General features: G+C 42.8%; 1 protein-coding gene across 11 annotated transcripts in view; it reads right to left on the minus strand.

Moving 5' to 3' along the window:
- Positions 1 to 19,564, minus strand: part of ATP2B2 (ATPase plasma membrane Ca2+ transporting 2) — a 696,441-nt gene that overhangs the window by 253,596 nt on the left and 423,281 nt on the right. For all 11 annotated transcript variants that reach the window (XM_043971621.1, XM_043971693.1, XM_043971614.1 and 8 more), the window contains one exon: positions 5,816 to 6,387. In XM_043971621.1, the coding sequence (XP_043827556.1) occupies positions 5,816 to 6,014 (199 nt within the window). In that variant the 5' untranslated portion in view covers positions 6,015 to 6,387. The remainder of the gene's footprint in view (positions 1 to 5,815; positions 6,388 to 19,564) is intronic.

Here is a 19,564-nt window from a genome sequence, read left to right on the forward strand (position 1 = left end):
TTCACATCATGTTACCACTGGAATTGAAACCAGAGAATCTTCATTGGCTGTGGGGCTCCTCTGCCACTCTCTACTCATATCAACCAGGAAGGGCAAGGATCTTTCCCTTTTCTAAGGCTCTTTTTGCCCATCCATAAAATAAGCACCAACTGCTAATTTAGTATTATAGATCTAGATTTGGAAAGAAATTGAGAACATTTCATTCAACTCCCTCATTTTACAGATGAGGAAACTGAGGGGTAGAGAGGTTAACTGACCCAAGCACCCAAAGATAGTAACTGGCAGAGTCAGGTTTTGAACTCGGGACCCATGCATCAAGCCCAGGCTTGGAGATATTAAGTGATTTAGACATAAGCCTAGGCTTTCTAAGGTTGTAGGTCCCATGTAAGAACCAAAAGTGAGATTTGAACCTGGGTCCTTCTGATTCCAAGTTGCCACTGTGTCTATTCTTAAGGTTTGCTCCTTCTCCCTAAATGATTATTGATTTACTTCCTTGTTTATACATTGTACCCTTCCAATAGAATGTAAGATATCTGAGTACAAGGACTATTTTGTGGGTGCCATTATATCCCCAGTACTTAGTACAAGTTCGTGGTACACAAAAGGTGGATAATAAGTGAGTTTTTGATTGAGCTAGAATTGGTTGTTAGTGACTGTTCCATTTTCCAGAGACTGAAGAAATGCAAATATCCCTCAGACAGGGAACTCCATAAGCCATTATCAGCTGACACTGGGGGAATGGAGCTGACAGTTAGTGAAAATCATGACCCCTGAAAAAAAGATGTAGAATAGGTACCCATGGAGGTGGAAGGTGCTGGAGAGAAGGGGAAGGGACTGGAAGAGAAAAGGAATTAAGTGCAAGGAAAAACATCAACTCAACTCAGAGGCTCACTCAGGGGAGGAAGAATATCCAGGCCTGGTAAATAACCAGGGCAACAAAGGCCAAAGGCAGGTGGATTGTAAAGAGATACTAGCTTCCCCAGCCCTCTCAGCCTCCTTCCCTTCCCTTCAACCCTTATTCAAGAACCCTGGCCTCTGCATATCTATGTCACCATGCCCTGAGAGATTCTCTTACCTAGAAGAAGACAGTCATCAGTCTGAGTCACAAAGAAAGTAAGGCTTTGGGCTGAGAGGTGGAAAGTTCACTACAGAAAACCAAAAGAGGGAAAGAGAAGTCTACTCAATAAAGCAGCTACCAAAAGGAGAAACCAAGGCTTAGGACATAGCTTAGGGGGGTAGGAAAAGTACTTGGCCTTCAGAGTCAGGAGGACTGAGTTTGAATTTTACTTCTGACACTTATTTGCTACATTACCAGAGTCAAGTTACTTGACCTCTCAGATGCAGTTTCTTCATCTGTAAAATGGGAATAATAATGCTTGGACTGGGGCAGCACTAGGTGACACAATAGACAAAGCACTGGCCCTGGATTCAGAAGGACCTGAGTTCAAATCCAGCCTCAGACATTTGACATTTACTAGCTGTGTGACCCTGGGCAAATAATTTAACCCTCATTGCCCCACAAAAAAAAACAAAAAAAAATTATTCTTGGACTACCTACTTCCCAGGCTTGTATGAAGAAACCATTTTGTGAACCATATAGCACTATAGAAATGGATTATTGCTATTATTAATACCCAGCAAGGTGGCAGACAATAGCTCTTTCCCTACTTGGTCTATCTCCAGCTCAAAACCATAGAGTTGTCTGGTCAGCCTCTGTGACCTATCACCTGAACACAGAAGTTCTAACACTGGTCTTCCCACTGGATAGAAGCAGCAAATGTCTTAGTCAATCAATATGTATTTATTGGGTAAATGACTATACGCCCAGCTCTGTGTTGGATGTTCCCTGATGGGAGATAAGGAGAATTGGAGATAAATACAAAGAATTATAAGATATGGCCCCCATTGTTATTAATTTTATAGCTTAGATACATATATACATACACACATGCATGCATACATGCATACTTTTATAGATACACACAGAAAGACAGAAATTGGAGAAATTGGGTCCCAGTTCCAATGCTGACTAGTCATGTAAATGTTCACAAGTCGTTGAAGGAAGTGGGGTGCAATGAAATGAACATTGGATTTGGAGCCAAGGCCCTAGGTTTGAATCCTGACTCTGACATTCACTAGCTGTGTGACCCTGGGCAAGTAATTTAACCTAAATTCAGCCTTCCCATCTATGGAAATACTAGCAGTTGTCTAAAGTTCTTATTAGGAAAGTACAGTAAGTTCTATAGGGATGAGCTATTTTTCTTAGCATTGCCTGTGTGACGTTAGGCAAGTCACTTACCCACTCTCAATGCCTCCATTTCCCTAGCTGTAAACTGAGGGTATTGGCCTAATTAGTCACTAAGCTCCCCTCTTTCTCCAAACCCTAAACCCTATGATTGTGATAACTAATACATATGAGACAATTAGAGCATAACTAAATGCTAAGTTATTTGTGAAACTAAATATATTCTGAATTCAAAACAGGTAAATATCAATGTGGGGTGGAATCATTAAGGTTTCCTTATTTTGAGATGAAATGTTTGACCCTAGATATTCTACCTATTACCTAGTTCTGACCTTTGGAACCATAGAAAATGTCCCTCCCCTCTTTATATAGCAATTCAGATACTTAAAGATCGAAATCTTGTGTTCCCTCTCCCAGTCTTCTCTTCTCTAGGTTAGAAATCCCTTTCCCCTTTCACCCTCATGTGAGAAAGGTCAAAGTTTTAAGACTTAAGACTTAAAGCCCTACCCAGCCCTAAATCTATGATGCTATGATCATATGATTCGGAGGCAGAAGGAATAGTAGAAGTGACATAGAGGAACCCTTCGTTTCACAGAGGAGGAAACTGAGGCCTAGAGAGAAGTAATTTTCCCAAGGGCACAAAAGGAGTAAGCAGCAGAAGCAAGATCTGAACCCTGTTTCTCAGACTCTAAACCCAGTGGTATTTCCCAAACACTGCCTTTGCCCATGACCCTGATCTCTCTCCTCTGGATATCCCATGTATACACGTCCCATTTATCCCAGGAAGGCCAGAATGAGACATGAGGGCACTTGGGTAAAAGGAATTACAGATTTGGAATGCCAGTTCAGCTCCTTAATACCTCTGTGACCAAATGCAAATGTCTCCAGCTCCCTGGTTCTCCCGTCAGATTTCTTAAATGAGGGCATTGGATTAGACACTCTCCAAGGTCCTGCCTGTGAGCCTATGACATTAAAGATAGAATTCGACGGATGTTTCCCTTCATTAATTAGGGATTTGTGACTTCTGAGCAAGACATGGAGGAAGCTGCCCATGTAAATAGACAGGCAGACCTAGTCACACCAGGTGCCTGAAGGGAAAGGACCAAAAAGCATGACAGGGTTTCCCGTTCACACTTCTTACACTTGGGCCACTAAAGGTTGCCATGTTATCCCTCACTTTGCTAACCCCTGTAGCATTCTTCAGCCTTCTTCTTCACCCATTCCATCCCAGACTTAGTACCTGCTTCTCACTAGACATGCTCTTTCCCTATGTCCTCCTGTTCCCAATTCAAGCCTTCACTGTCTATCCTCCCCCACATCACCATTCACCAAGACATGCTATCAACCTTCCGGGCTCTGTGATTTCTTTGGTTTTGGCCCTCTCTTCCCAAATGAAGATCATCAATTTCCTGGACCCTAGTAGATGATCTTTGTGAGTTTCTACAGCTGGAGCCTTGTGGCTAACCAAGGGAAGGGCCTCTGAGGTTGGAGTCTAGTCCTGGGACAACAGACTTATAGCCTGCAACCAAGCACATTTCTGAGTCTTTCTGGAAGCTCAGTAGGATCCACCAGGACTTGTGCCCCGCCCCCCCCCAGAAAAGCCCTCAAAGGCCAAGATTCAGGCCCACACCACAATGGCTCCTTATTGTATTGACCCAAAGTACAAAGGGCACTGGGTAAACCAGCCCTTAGGCTTGCAATGCCATCATTTCCTTCTAGGATCCCCTTATCTGTTTCATCCCAACTCCTAGAATCACAGGATTCCTAGAGACCATTAACTCAACTCTTTTCCCTTTCCAGGAAACAGGATTCAGAGAATCTGCAAATCTCAGAATTAGAAGGGAACTCACGAGGCCATCTGGGCCACCCTACACCCCAACAAGAACTTCCTTTAAGACACCCAACAAGTGATCATCCAGGCTTTGTTTGAATATGCTCACTGATGGGGAGTCCACTACCCCTAGAAGCCCATTCTACTGTCCATCAGCTCTAACTGCTAACATCAATTTTAAATTTCCTCTTCTGTATCTTTCTGTATTTTCTTTCTCTGTAAATTTCCAACCATTTCTCCCTCCCAGTTCTTCCCTCAGGGACCAGGCAGAACAAGCCAACTCACTCTTCAACAAGACTGTCCTTCAAATGGCTGCAGATAGCAAAATCTTGCCCTGCCTAATGAAAATCCCCAATTCTTTCCACCTCTCCTTGTGTGGCATGTGCTCTAATCCTCCTACATTCTCCTTCTCTGTCCTTGCTAAAGTGTGCTGCCCAGGACTAAATAAACAGTACACGAAAGGAAGTCTGATTGGAACAGAATAGAGCAAAAACTCTCATCTCCCTTTTTCTAGCTCCACTATGGGTTGAGCACACAGTAACAAAAGCTAGAGCTCCCAGCCTCCCATTTCCTTTTCCCCAGGTTCTGAATAAGGGACAGCCAAAAAGAGTTCCAAAATAATGCCTACAACAAAGTCAAAAAGGGTATTTCTACTTATTCCAGATTTGGTACCAACCCATGCCTTGGCCAGTGGCCACAGTTCTTTCCTCATGAATCTAAAAGAATCCTGCATCTGCAGGAAAGCAACACAGGCATGACTTTGCCAGATGGACCCAAGAGACTTGAAATGGAGTGGGAGCTATGGTTTTATCTTGCTATGAAAGTCCTCTGCTCTTTCCCACCCTGCCTCAACCCATAACTGCCCTCATCCCATGCCTATACAGCAGCTGTAGAACTCAAGAATTCTCAGGGATTTCCAGCAAAGTCAGAGGTAGAGAAGTACCATGGAGATGGGTGAGGAGGCTTCAGAAAAGTTGGAATTTAGCTCCCATTTTAAAAACAGAGTCAAGACTTTTTTAAACAGGTGTAAACATGATAGGCTATTGTGGCCCCTCTTCACCTTGAAGAAAAGTTCCTATCGAGTACATTTCACTAAATGGAAAGACGAAACTAAGATCTTTCGGTGTGCTCGAGCCTAATGCAAGGTAACAGCATCAGGGTTGGGGCTCAGGGTGGTGCTTATTAGGGGTTGGGGGGGAGAAGAGAGACAGGATCAATGCAGCAGCTGTTTCTAGGGATCTGGGGCTGGGGGTGGAGCCATGCTTACACATGAGACAAACAGAACAGGGGATATGAAAACAGAAGACCCTGAAGCACAACAAGGTTTCCAGTGAACAGCTGGCCACTGAAATAATGACACCAAAGGGTTGGTTTCATGTCAAAGGAACTGATCAGACGAGGAAAACAAGGTTTCGGTTTCTCTCCTTGTCTCACTGACAGCCTGCAAACCCTGCTCCTCCACCAAAGGGATACTGTGCCTGAGCCTTCCATACCCTCTCTTGTCTGAAATGCAGGATGCAATTGCTACCTCATCTGGCCAAGCTATATTTGCTGACATTGGCATTTCAGTTTTTAACACCTTTTTTGCTCTTTCCCAATCTCCCTCTTACCACTGCCTCTCTAGCTCCCCAATTCTCAGATTTCCTCATTCCCAGCCCTACTTTCAAAATAGAAAGTAGGCATCCCTATGAGTCCAGGAGAGGGTTCAGGGTTTGAAATTCCAAGAGGGTGGCACCTACCTTCCACAGGCGAGGTCTTCAAACGCCGACAGATTCCTTCAGTGTCCCCATAGGTCTCCTTGATTTTGACCACAGCCTCTGTCCCCCGAAGTTCCATGAGGGAGCGGAGCTCCTCCATTGTACACCCAAAATCGCCTGCATGGTTGGCCTCATTTCTTTGGTTCTTGGAATAAAAATCGCTGTTGGTCATGTCTCCCATTTTTGCTGAGGTTCCTGCTCCACTTTGGGCAGATCCAAGGGTTATTATTATTTTTTACTTATCTGTTTTAGGTGAGAGGGGAAAAGAAGCAGGTTCCCAATTAGAGCTATAGGTCTATACGGCTTTCGGGAAGGAAGCAACTTTAGCAACTCTGAGCAGTCGGCTCCAATTCCAAGGGAGAAAATGGAGACGGGCCAGTGTGGCGGTGGCTGTGGCAAGCTCGGAGAGGAACACCTCGACACACAGGGATCCCAGCTCCAAGGTCGGTGGTGGTGGGCCTCACGACTGCAGACCCAGGCGTCCCCATTCAGCGCTGTCCATGCTGCTACTCCCCAGGGCCGGTGTCTACATGGTCATGGCCCCTTCCTGATACCTATGGGAATAAGCACAGGGCAGAAGTTAAGAGAAAGGCTGCCCTTAGCTAGGAAGCCATTTTCTCTACCTTTTCTCATTCATACCCTCACACACAGGACTGTTCACATTTGCGCCTCCATCTCCCTATGCACACTCTCACACAAGCATGCCTTCCTTTTACCACATACTACTCTGTGTGTGTCTCTGTCTTTCTCTGTCTCTGTGTCTCTGTCTGTCTCTGTCTCTCTGTCTCTCTCTGTCTCTGTCTCTCTCTGTCTCTCTCTCCCCCTCCCTCCCTCCCTCTCACAAGTACCATCCCTATATACAGCCATCCACCCAACCCCCACATATACTGTCCCATAAATGCAGCAACTCCCTACATACCCACACATTCTACCCACATATATCTTCAGGAGTATATCCTCATAAATAAATACACTCATGTGATTTTTATCTTTAGACCTCCTTCACATCCACATTTACCAGTATATAACCACACACACACACACACACACACACACACACACAAAGGAAGGAAAAGTGGCTTGCTCATAGAAGTCTAAATCTACCCCCACCAGACTGACATGGTCCTTGCTTGCTCCAGGATAGAAGGCACCGCCAACTGAATCGCACACGGGCCTCTCCCACAGCAGCAGTCCTCCTTACTTTAATCAAGTCCCAAGAGCACCAGCTAAATGAGACAGCTCATGCATATTAATAAGGAAGTCATTAGTCCAACAGCTTCGTGGCCTCCAGCATGAGATCTAGTTCTCGCTGCTCTATCAATCTCTCATCTGACAAGCACCAAAAAGTCCCACAAGACCCATCAAGGCCAAGAAAGTAATTGGGCCCCCATTCCTTGGGGTTGGGTCCATTATGGGAACCATTTGTCAGTACAAAGAGAGAGAAATGAAAGGGGGGAAGAGAGAGAATAAAATTCAGAAGCGGTTCCCTTGCCAGCCTGGAAGGCAGTCAGATAAATGTATCTGCAGCTCTTGCCAACCCAAGAACCAAATCCCCCAAGGGGACACCGAATACCTGCCTGCCAGCAGCCACAGCAAGCATTGGGTGACAAAGGACCTGGAAGTAGCAATGGCTTTCTCTCCTTCCCCCGGTTTCAGCCACACCTGAGAGCTAGGGACAGGGCACCATGCCACATGTTCTAGGGATGGGCAGGAGGCAGCCAACTCAGGTGCCCCAGAGAAAAAGCATGGATGGAGGATAGCCAAAACTTTTCATGCTTTTGTCCTCCCCTCCATTTGTCTTTCTTTCACCCTATATAGTTTCTTTTAGTCTTCTTTTCCCCTTTTATTTCCCTGTCTCTCTTTTTCTTATTCTCTTCCTTATTTCTCTGTCTTCCTCTTTCTTTCTCTCTCATCAAGAAATTTCAGGTACAGGGGCAGCTAGGTGGTACAGTGGATAAAGTACTGGCCCTGGATTCAGGAGGACCTCAGTTCAAATCTGGCCTCAGACACTTAACAATTACTAACTGTGTGACCCTGGGCAAGTCACTTAACCCCAATTGCCTCACCAAAAAAAAAAAATAGTTTCAGGTACATTCCTTTCCATCAATCAACAAATCTGGTACATAATAAAAAAAGCACTAGCTCTGGGATCAAAGAAGCTGGGTTCAAATCTCAGCTCTGACCACTGCCCTTGGGCAATTAATTTACCTTGCCTGGGTCTCAGGTTCTACATCTGTATAATTAGGTGGGGTTAGACTAGAAGGCCTTTAAAGTCCCTGTGGTCTTATAGATGCTTAGTGTCTGCTTAGATGGGCCAAGCACAATTCTAAATACTGGAGATACAAAGCAAAACCACTCCCCATCCTCAAGGAAATTACATTTAAGGAACATAGATACTTACAAAATACAGAGTTGATGAAAGGTAATCTTACCAGGTGTAGTACTAGCAGCTGAAGGGACCAAGAAAAGCCTCCCCCAAAAAATGAAGTTTCAAATAAGTTTTGAAGGAAGACAGATTTCTAAGAGTCCTGACAAGCAGGTGTTTCCAAGTAAGAAAACACCCAGGTCAAATGTGAACTCCCTTCCTCTTGTTCCCAAAAGTCTTGTAGGGAGAGGCCTGAAGAGGTCTGGGAAAAGAAAGTTCCAAGGAAGTGGGTTGATTGGTTCCTAGCTCTTCCTCCCAGACTTCTAAGTAGATCTAGGAAGGTACCCAACAGAAGCTCCACTGTAGAACCCTCCCCCTGGAGGATGTTAGTATCTCTTTCCCTCCATCTCCCTTCCTCTCCTATCCAAAATCCAGATAGAGGAGGAGGAGGAGAAGTACTATAGAATGTCTGAATCTGAATGGCTCTCATATTGAACTGCCCCCTAGATCTAGTCAAAAAGAGGGGGAAGAATACTCTCCTCTCCAAGGTTGTCTCAATGCCAATTATGTCATTGCCCTCTCATTTGTAATGGGCAATGACTGAGAAAGAATAATAGGAAAAGATGTGTGCAAGATACAAGAAGAAGGAAGAGCCTTAAATGAGTGAGGTAGCTGAGGACTGAGTTTATTAAGAATAGAAAGAGGCCAGAATTCTGTAAAAAATGATTTGGGGGGAGGGGGTCTCTATAAATGCAGGAAATGGAGGAATGTAAATTTCAAGATACCAGGCAAGGGTGGACAGGATGATAGGACAACAGAGCTAACAACCACATCTTTTTGCAGATGAGGAAAATGAGGCTAATGAGGAAGAGGGGAGTAAGTGACTTGTCCATGATCACAGAGATAGCATGTCAGAAGTGGCGTTTGAAGCCAGGTTCTCTGATCCAGAGACAAATGATCTTTCCACTGACAGTGATCTCTCCACTGTACCATATCATCTCCAAAGAGCAGGACCAGGAACCAGCTTGAGCAAAACTCAAGTTTATGAGCTAGGAAACTAGACATAACAGTTTCCTTAGCTTCTGGCCATCCAAATGCTAACCATCTTTCAAAGCCTAATCAAATTATTTTCTACCTCTTCCATATGTAGCCTCCTCCAGCATTTCTTCAGTATTTCCAGAGAGACAGCAAGAGGGTGAGGGGACTCAGAACCATACCATGTGAAGATCAATTGAAGAAATCACAAAGGCTTAGTCTGAAGATGAAAAGGCATCATCTGTCTGCAAATATTTCAAAGATTTTCATGGGGAAGAGATATTAACTCATTCTGCTTTGTCCCAGAGGAGGAGATAAAGACTAATGAGTGGGAGTTACAGGGAGGCTCGATATAGGGAAAAATTAGAATTATCACAAAGGAATTGGGCTGCACTTCAGGAGCCAATGTATTTCCTGACAGGAGAAATCTTTCCTGTTGCAAAATAGGATGGGCCAATACATGACAATTCTATCAATGGCAGGTTCCCTAGATACACCAAATCCTACCTTCCTCAGGAACCATAGCAAACCAGAGATGCCAAGGTTTTCAGGCATCTGATCTAAATCCAACCCAAAAAGTCATGAGGACTAATATTAATGGTATTAATTCTACTAGTTGATTGAAAAGATCCAGAAGGAAGATAGTTCCAACTGAGTACCATAAGTCTTTTTCCTTCTCAAAGTCATTGAGCTAGTTAATGTCTACTTTTCATAATGTCTACTTTTCTTGACCAGAGCTTTGCCCTTCTCAAAACCATTATCTATACCTTCAGGTACTCTTCTTTTTCCCCCCTCAGGGCAATGAGGGTTAAGTGACCTGCCCAGACTCACAAAGCTAGTAAGAGTCAAGTGTCTGAGGTTGGATTTGAACTCAGGTCCTCCTGAATCCAGGGCTGGTGCCTTATCCACTGTACCACCTAGCCGCCCCCGGTACTCTTCTTTTAAATCTTCAGACACAAGCATTTGCTTGTAGACATGTCAATCATTCCATGAGCATAAGAACCATAACCAGGGTGGGACAATTGGAGCTTTGTCCAAAGATGCTGACATTGAAGGGAATATACTTCATCTATGGGGGAGGGGGAGGCATTTCTAGCAGAGACTGTCATTTCCACACTTCAAAACACCTCTGCTTACCCCTGTGACAGAGATTATGGAGAAGGGTTCATTAGCCTACTCCATTCCCTGATCAGGATCCAATCAGGGTGATAGCTCTATCCCATGGCCTTCCCTACTTGACCCTTCAACCCCCTAACCCTAAAGAGGTAGAAGCTGGAGTCTAAATTCAATTACATTTTCAATTGAGCCATCTTTTGTTCCACTGTCATCCTAATTGTTTCATCCTAGTGAAAAAAAATCCTAGTTATAATTCTGCTGGGCATGCACATGCAGAACTCAGGTTATTTGGGATGTCATATAAGCACCACTAAAGTTCTGGATCTTGTCACATCTTACTTGAACTATTGCAGCCTTTTCATTGGTCTCTCTGATTCCCATCTTTGCCCTCTCCAATCCATGTTCCACACAGCTGCCATAAAATAATTCTTGTAAAGCAAAGAGATAATGCTATTACTCCCCTACTCAAGAAACTTCAGTGGCTCCCTATTAATTTGAATTCACAATACAAAATCCTCAGTTTAGAATTCAAGTCTGATTAGAGACAACTTTTCCCCATTATCTCACATTTCTCTACATGTTAGCCAAACTGGCCTACTTGCTTCTCCCTCAATTTGTTGGCTTCTACCACGATGCCTTTGCATAGGCCATCCCACATCTCCGAAATTCATGTCCTTACCTATGCTTTGTGCCATCCTTTGCTTCTTACTAGAAACCTTTTTTGCCATCTAATACTAGAATCCTTTGCTGATCACCCTGCCTCCACTTATTAGTAGTCTCTGCTTCCTCAAATTATCGTATATTACTTCTCCTCTCCATCCTCAGTAAAATGCAAACAATGAGGGCAGGGATATTATAATATGTCATTTTGTCTTTCTATCACCAGCACTGAACTGAGCAGAGTGCTTAACATAATAGACACCATATACATTTGTTGTTGTTCCTGGACAATCTGGAACTATAGATTTCCTAGGTGAGCTGACCTCAGCATTCCTGGGGATGAAGAGATAACTCTAAAGAAATTGTGTACTTAATGTTCAGTGATACACATGGATGGAGGGACAAGGGAGGAAGAGAAGCATTTCAAAAATTGATCATGGAACGTGGAATTTTAGGACAGGAATGGACCTCAGAGATAAACCAGGCCAATCCCTTCATTTTAGAGATAAGGAAATTGAGGTATTGATGAAGGGAAGGGTCATTCAATGTCACATATACAAGAACTCAGGTTGCCTGATTCCCAGCCTCCCCTCCCATTCTCCAAAAAGGCAATGTAGTATGACCAAAAGAATGCTGAAGATAGAGTCAAGAAGGTGCTGAGTTCAAATACCACCTTTAACACTTATTAGCTTCATTATTCCAGGCAAGTCACTTACTTAATCTAGCCTTTATAAAATGAGGATAGTAATAGCAGCTAGGAAACTGGTAAAACCTATACAATTGCAAAGTAGATGATCTGAACTGATAAACAATCAACTCAACCAATTGAAAAGCATTTCTTAAATAACTTCCCCGTGTCAGAGACTGGAAGAAAGAGTTTTGTTTTGTTTTGTTTTGTTTTTCCCTCTGAGTTCTCTAAAACAAGGAAATCACAAGTCCTATTTTTTAAAATAGCAGCAACTTCATGCGGCTGTTATGAGAATAAAGTGCAATAATGTATGTAAAGCATTTTGCAAACATTAAAGTGCCAGAAAAATGGGAGCATACTATTGTTATTAGCATCTCTACATTACCTCTTCCCACCTAAGCCATAGGGACAAGGTCTTCAGGGCCCAAATGCCAGAACCAATCAAGTCCACAGCATTGCCCTGAGTCCCAGCAGCTATGAAAAGCACTCCATTTATATGCAAATGAGTTTTTATGCTTAATCATTTTGGTCACAAACCAATCCTTGCATAAATACCACCTGGACAAGCAGAGGCTAAAAGCAAAGTGTGATTAGTTTCTGTCCGTTTCACTGCTGAGACATGGGATCATCAATTTAAACTCCTAATCCAACCCTCTCATTTTATAAATAAAGAAACTGAGGCCAAGAAGAGGCTGAATGACTTTCCCAAGGTATTAAAGTATATTCGGTGTGGGGCAGCTAGGTGGTGCAGTGGATAGAGCACTGGCCCTGGATTCAGGAGGACCTGAGTTCAAATCCAGCCTCAGACACTTGACACTTACTAGCTGTGTGACCTTGGGAAAGTCATTTAACCTTTATAAAGCACTTAATTCAATGTCTGGTATATAGTAAGTGACCTATAGATGTTACTTACTCTTATTATATTATACAGTGATTTCCTTCAGTTTAAATATCTTTTACTGTTCTGTACTTAAATATTTATCAACTTTTCACTAAGTTTAGTGGAAGGAAAAAAGGGATGAGATATCAGCCCTGCCCTTAAGTTGCTTGCAGTCTATTTGGGGAGAAAAGGTACTGCTACATATCAAGTTAAATAATAACCCTCAAATGTAGTAGTGTAAGTACTGTGGTTATCATCATCATGCTCATCACTAACATTTATATAATGCTTTAAGGCTTGCATATGTTCAATTCAATCCTCACAACCTTGTGAGGTAGGTGCTATATTACCCTCATTTGGCTAAGAGAGATTAAAGTTAGCCAGGGTTACAAAGCTAGTAAAGGGAGTCTAAGGGAGAATTGTAACTCAGGTCTTCCTAACTCCAAGTCTAATGCTCTTACACCACCTAGCCCAAAGTAGTTTGGGCACTTTAGGACTATGACAGCTATGAGACCTAGGGTGAGGGAGATTATTATGGGATATTACACTGTTAGCTGCCTGCGGGAAGGATTTCCATCTTATTTACCACTGTAATTCCCTCAGGGACTAGAACTTTGACTACTTTGTGTTTTGGAGTAGAAGACAAAGCAGAGAAGACTTAGGTGCCAAGACCCAGAAAGAACTAGAAAGGTACTAGGCTTCCAAGATACCATACAGCACTAAATTCCATGGCTCTAGGTTTCTTCTTTCTGGTCCCCACTTCTTCCCCTTTGTCCCTTCTTTACTCCATCCCCTCCCAATTCTCCTGCCATTCGTCCTCTATGCCACTGATTCATGTGTGACCTTAGACAGATAATTTCACCTTTTAACCCTTGATCAACCTCAGTTTCCCAATCTGATTTAAAGGGGGCAGGGAAGAATGCACTTCCTCACTCACAGAGTCTCATAATGTCAGAGCTGAAGAATTTTCAGAAGCCATTAAATCCAACTCATATCAGAAACAGGACTCCCCTCTACACGCTGAAAAAGTCATCACTGGCCTGTACCTGGACATCTCTAATGAGGGAAAAGCCATCAGCACTTCATCTAGAAGCCCATGCTACTTCTGGGCAACTCTCTTTGGGACCAAGTTCTTCACATCAAAGCGACAGATATCATTCTCCACATTCAACCCATTCCTCCTTGTTTTACCCTCTGGGGCCAAGGATAACAAAACTAATTGGTTCCTCTTCCATATAAGGTATATGGTTGACCAAGAGTTTGTTCTCAAAACCAACAAGACTTGGAATCAAAACCCACCTGTGACAAATACTAGGTGACCTTGGGCAAGGACATTTAACCTCTCAGTGCTCTAGGTAACTTTCTAAGACTATGAGTTCCTGAGAAGGCATTTTTCTGCACTGGTAGAGAGAGTTCCCTTCACTGGAAAAATTAGGGGTTCAGTCTCTTTCCCTTCCCACAAGACAGACTTTCAATTATTTGCTCAGAGATCACAACAGCATAAATTTGGTGTTGGAAGAGAACTTAGAAATGATTGAGTGAGGCTCCCTCATTTTCCATCTAAGGAAACTGAGGCACAGAGAAATTAAATTATTTGTACAAGATCACACAGTATCTGAGCTGGGATTTGAACCTGTCTTCTTAATTCTGAGTCTACCCCAGATGGGATCTGGCCCAGGCTGAATATAGCAGCACTAATGCCTCTAGCTTATCATCCTCTGCCCAAGCACCACTGTTTCAGTTCATTGATAAACTGGCAATTTTCCAGAAGAAGAGCAAGAAAAATAATAAAGGGACTTGAGATACCATGTAAGAATTGGTTGAATGAAATATATATGGTTGCCCTGGAAAAGAGAAGATTCAAAAAGTCTGGATTCAGGTGGTCACAAGCTTTAACACCTCAAGATCTTTTCTAGACAAACATCACAACATACATCCACCATCCCATACATGTGGAGTTGGTTTCTTTAAACCATGTAAGACTTTACATTTATACCAATTGTTTCACATTATTAGATTCAACTCTACATTCTAGTTTGTCAAGACATTTTGTCATCCACAATTTTTAGCTATTTCTCTCACTTTGGGGTTTTCTGGGAGTTTGATATGTACCTGATATGCTGACTATGCTTTCATTCTCTAAAAAAAATTTAAATAGCATAAAAACAAACATAGATTCCTTGAATACCACCAGGAAACGTCTTCCAAGTTGACAAAGAGCAATTAATAACTAGACTTTGGGTTCAGCCATACAACCAGTCCAAAAACAATCTAACTGTCCTTTACTCTACTTTATCATCAGAATCCACACCTTCATTTTTATCTGGGTGCCAAGCATCCTGTTGACATAGTTCTAGTCTTTCTTTTTTTCCTTTCTTTTTTTTTTTTTTTTGGCTGGGCAATGAGGGTTAAGTGACTTGCAGAGGGTCACACAGCTAGTAAATGTCAAGTGTCTGAGGCTAGATTTTAACTCAGGCCCTCCAAAAATCCAGGGCTGGTGCTTTATCCACTGTGCCACCTAGCTGCCCCCACAGTTCTAGTCTTTCAAAGTCAAGAGCAAACTCTAAATCTATTGCTTTTGGTTTTGGTGTTAATGTTGGTGTTGGTGTTGGTGTTCAGTCATTTTTCAGTCATGTCCAATTCTTCATGACCCCATTTGGGATATTCATGACACAGATAATGGAATGGTTTGCCATTCCCTTCTCCAATTGCTTTTGAAATATCCCCCCATTACCATATGGCTAGATACAACTTGACACTCATTTAATAGTATCCTTGTAGTCCCAGATCTATCATGATCTAGCTGTGTGGCCTCAGGCAAGTTGCCACCCTCTATGGGTCATAGTCTCTGTGTCTGTAAATTGAGAAAGTTGGATTCAGTGAAATCTAAGGGTCCATCTTGGTCTGCCTATCATTGGATGATTCCAGGTAGAAGTAGGCATCATACCCTTTCAGTAAGTAAGTTCTGTAGAGAAAACAGATCATTTCATCAACAAGGCTGACCTTGTTTCAAATAGCTATGAGGGTTCCTGTTTGGGAATGAATGAATGTCAAGACCAATTTGTGAGCAGCGCAAGCAAATCAGTTTCCTTTCTGTAGTCATACCTTGTTCTTAACCCTCAAGGTACATTTCCCTATTCACAGAAGAGATTTGGCTCCAAGAGAATTAGGGCTATTGCTCAAATTTAAGTCTTCCTGAGGCTTCAGGAGGACCTGAGTTCGAAGTCGGTATCAGACAGTTGACACTAGCTGTGTGACCCTGGGCAAGTCACATAACCCTCATTGCCCATCCCCCCCCCAAAATAAAGAAATAAACAAACAACTAAATAAATAAATAATGAATTAATAAATAAATAAATGGATAGATAGATAGATAGATAAGTCTTCCTTCAGATGAATCAACAAACCAACCAGCAAGCATTTGTTAAGTGCCTATCATGCTCCAGGTATTGTATCAGATAATTGTCATTGTTGTTCAGTCATGTCTAACTTTTTGTGATTTCATTTGGATGTTTTCAAAGATACTGGGGTGGTTTATCATTTCCTTCTCCAGCTCATTTTACAGAAGAGGAAACTGAGGCAAAGAGGGTTAAGTAACTTGTCCAGGGTCACACAGCTAGTAAGTGACTGAACCTGGATTTGAACTCATGAAGTTGAGTCTTCCTGATTCCAAGTCCAGGGTTCTATGCACTGCACCACCTATAGCTGCCTATAACAGGTACTGGAGATACATAAATGAAACAATCCCTTCCCTCAAGAAACTTAAAGCCTATGTAATATAAAGACATACCATTTGACACCACTGAGATGAAGACAATTGGGCCAGAGGCCCTGAAGGCTACTTCCAAAGTGGAATCCCAGAAATGTCACAAGTAGTGTCCTGCTCAGAGGATATATCTGGAATATTATCCCTCCTCACTTCTGTTTCTTGGAACCCTTAGCTCCCTTCAAGGCTCAGTTCAAGTGATGCCTTCTTCATGAAGCCATTCTTGATTGCTCATACTGCCCCTCACCTCCAAATTACTTCATATTTATTCCATATATATTTTGCATTTACTTATCTGTGTGTATGCTATTCTCCTTTAGCAGAATGTGAGCTCCCTGAGGGCAAGAGCAGTATTCCAATTTTTTGTCTTGAACCTCCAGTGCCTGGCACCCAGTAGACAATGAAGAAATGCTTATCAGATTTAACCAAATAATTCATTAATTGCTTACTATTCATGCACTGTTGTCCTTTATACTGAAGATACAAAGATAGGTTGCAGGGGGAGGGGTTAAGTGAATTAGTCCATACTCTATAGGAACTTATATTCTGTTATGGAGGGAGGAAATACAACATGCCCAAAGATCAATATAATATAATATCGACTTCAGCAGAAGAAAAGCAGAGACCAAGACAAAACACTCTCCAAAAATGTAAGATGGAAACAATGACTTTCCGGGGAAGGTTTCCTGGGGAAAGTTGCTTCTGTGTTGGGCCTTGAAGGGAGAAAAGGATTTCAAAAGACAAAGATAAGGAGGAAGTGCATTCCAGGCAGGGGAACAAGCCTGTGCAAATAAATGTAGAGGAGCCGAAACTGGACAGGCTGAGATTTGTGGCAGTTAACATATAGTCCAGTTTAAGCTGAAAAGTAGAATGTGTCATGGGAACTTTGAAGGCAGGAAAGGAAGATCCAGGTTGCATAAGGCCTTGAAGAGCATCCTCTATATTGTATTCTGTGAGGAATTTTCTGGATTATATTATTTTAAATGATAATAAATAATGTTATTTATTATTTTATTCTGTATAAGATTAAACAGAGAGTCACTGAGTATTTTCTTTTGAACAGGGGAATTGTTTTTAGGAAGATGGTGTGAGCACCAGTGGGGAGGCACAGGGAGGGACTGGAGGAAGAAGGAATCCAGTTAGGAGGACAGAGTCTTGTGAATGAGTAAGATCTGTTCTGTGGTTTAAACAATCAATTTTGTTACTTTTTCTCTATTTCTTTATTGCTTTTTTCTCTATTTTTCTATTTATTACTTTTTCTCTATTTCCCTGACACTAATTTTCTGTTAGGGCCAAGAAGAGAAAACTGGGCTTTGCAGGTTGGTTTTATGATGTAGGATTAATAACCATCCATTCTTACAAATGTCTTTGATCACCTTAGTCACTCACTCTTCCTCTCCTGCTGAGCAATTGATTCATGTAACTGATAATAAAAGTGATGCACAGAGAGATTAAACAAATTGAGAGTCTACACAGCAAATCGAGAACAGAGCCCAAATTCAAAACCAAAGCCCTGGAATTTCTATAGCTTCCCCTACTTCCTTCCAACCAACAGTGGCATAACACCATTGGATGACATCTAGAAATGGAAGAGAAATTTGTTACTACCTCCCTCAAGGAGACCAAGGCCCTAGAGAGCTTATGGGACATGACACACATCAGGAGAACCATAATCTGAACCCAGATCCTCTGATTCCAATTTCCAGCATTCTTTCTACTGTGTGAAGCTGCTTCCCTAGTTGGTCAAGAATAGAGGAAAGAATAATCAACAGCAAGATAGGTGTGAGTGCATAGGATCAAAGGTTTCTTAGATACCAACTTCCTACATTTACAAATGAGGAAACCAAGACACAGGAAGATTGAGTGGTTTGCTTAAGGTCATACAAGTAGTATGCCTCAGTCCTTGGACTCCAGAACCAGTGTGCTATTATTGCACCTGTGGAGCTCTGACCCAGACTCTGGAAGCAGTGCATTGTCTTTTATCACACCAGTAGAACTGTGGCCCAGACTCTAGAACCAGCACACTGTCTTTTATCACACCAGTAGAACTGTGGCCCAGACTCTAGAACCAGCACACTGTCTTTTATCACACCAGTAGAACTGTGGCCCAGACTCTAGAACCAGCACACTGTCTTTTATCACACCAGTACAACTGTGGCCCAGACTCTAGAACCAGCACACTGTCTTTTATCACACCAGTACAACTGTGGCCCAGACTCTAGAACCAGCACACTGTCTTTTATCACACCAGTACAACTGTGGCCCAGACTCTAGAACCAGCACACTGTCTTTTATCACACCAGTACAACTGTGGCCCAGACTCTAGAACCAGCACACTGTCTTTTATCACACCAGTAGAACTGTGGCCCAGACTCTAGAACCAGCACACTGTCTTTTATCACACCAGTAGAACTGTGGCCCAGACTCTAGAACCAGCACACTGTCTTTTATCACACCAGTACAACTGTGGCCCAGACTCTAGAACCAGCACACTGTCTTTTATCACACCAGTACAACTGTGGCCCAGACTCTAGAACCAGCACACTGTCTTTTATCACACCAGTACAACTGTGGCCCAGACTCTAGAACCAGCACACTGTCTTTTATCACACCAGTACAACTGTGGCCCAGACTCTAGAACCAGCACACTGTCTTTTATCACACCAGTACAACTGTGGCCCAGACTCTAGAACCAGCACACTGTCTTTTATCACACCAGTAGAACTGTGGCCCAGACTCTAGAACCAGCACACTGTCTTTTATCACACCAGTACAACTGTGGCCCAGACTCTAGAACCAGCACACTGTCTTTTATCACACCAGTACAACTGTGGCCCAGACTCTAGAACCAGCACACTGTCTTTTATCACACCAGTACAACTGTGGCCCAGACTCTAGAACCAGCACACTGTCTTTTATCACACCAGTACAACTGTGGCCCAGACTCTAGAACCAGCACACTGTCTTTTATCACACCAGTACAACTGTGGCCCAGACTCTAGAACCAGCACACTGTCTTTTATCACACCAGTACAACTGTGGCCCAGACTCTAGAACCAGCACACTGTCTTTTATCACACCAGTACAACTGTGGCCCAGACTCTAGAACCAGCACACTGTCTTTTATCACACCAGTACAACTGTGGCCCAGACTCTAGAACCAGCACACTGTCTTTTATCACACCAGTACAACTGTGGCCCAGACTCTAGAACCAGCACAC

This window comes from Dromiciops gliroides, chromosome 1, assembly GCF_019393635.1.
Source record: "Dromiciops gliroides isolate mDroGli1 chromosome 1, mDroGli1.pri, whole genome shotgun sequence".
Classification (NCBI taxonomy): Eukaryota; Metazoa; Chordata; class Mammalia; order Microbiotheria; family Microbiotheriidae; genus Dromiciops; species Dromiciops gliroides.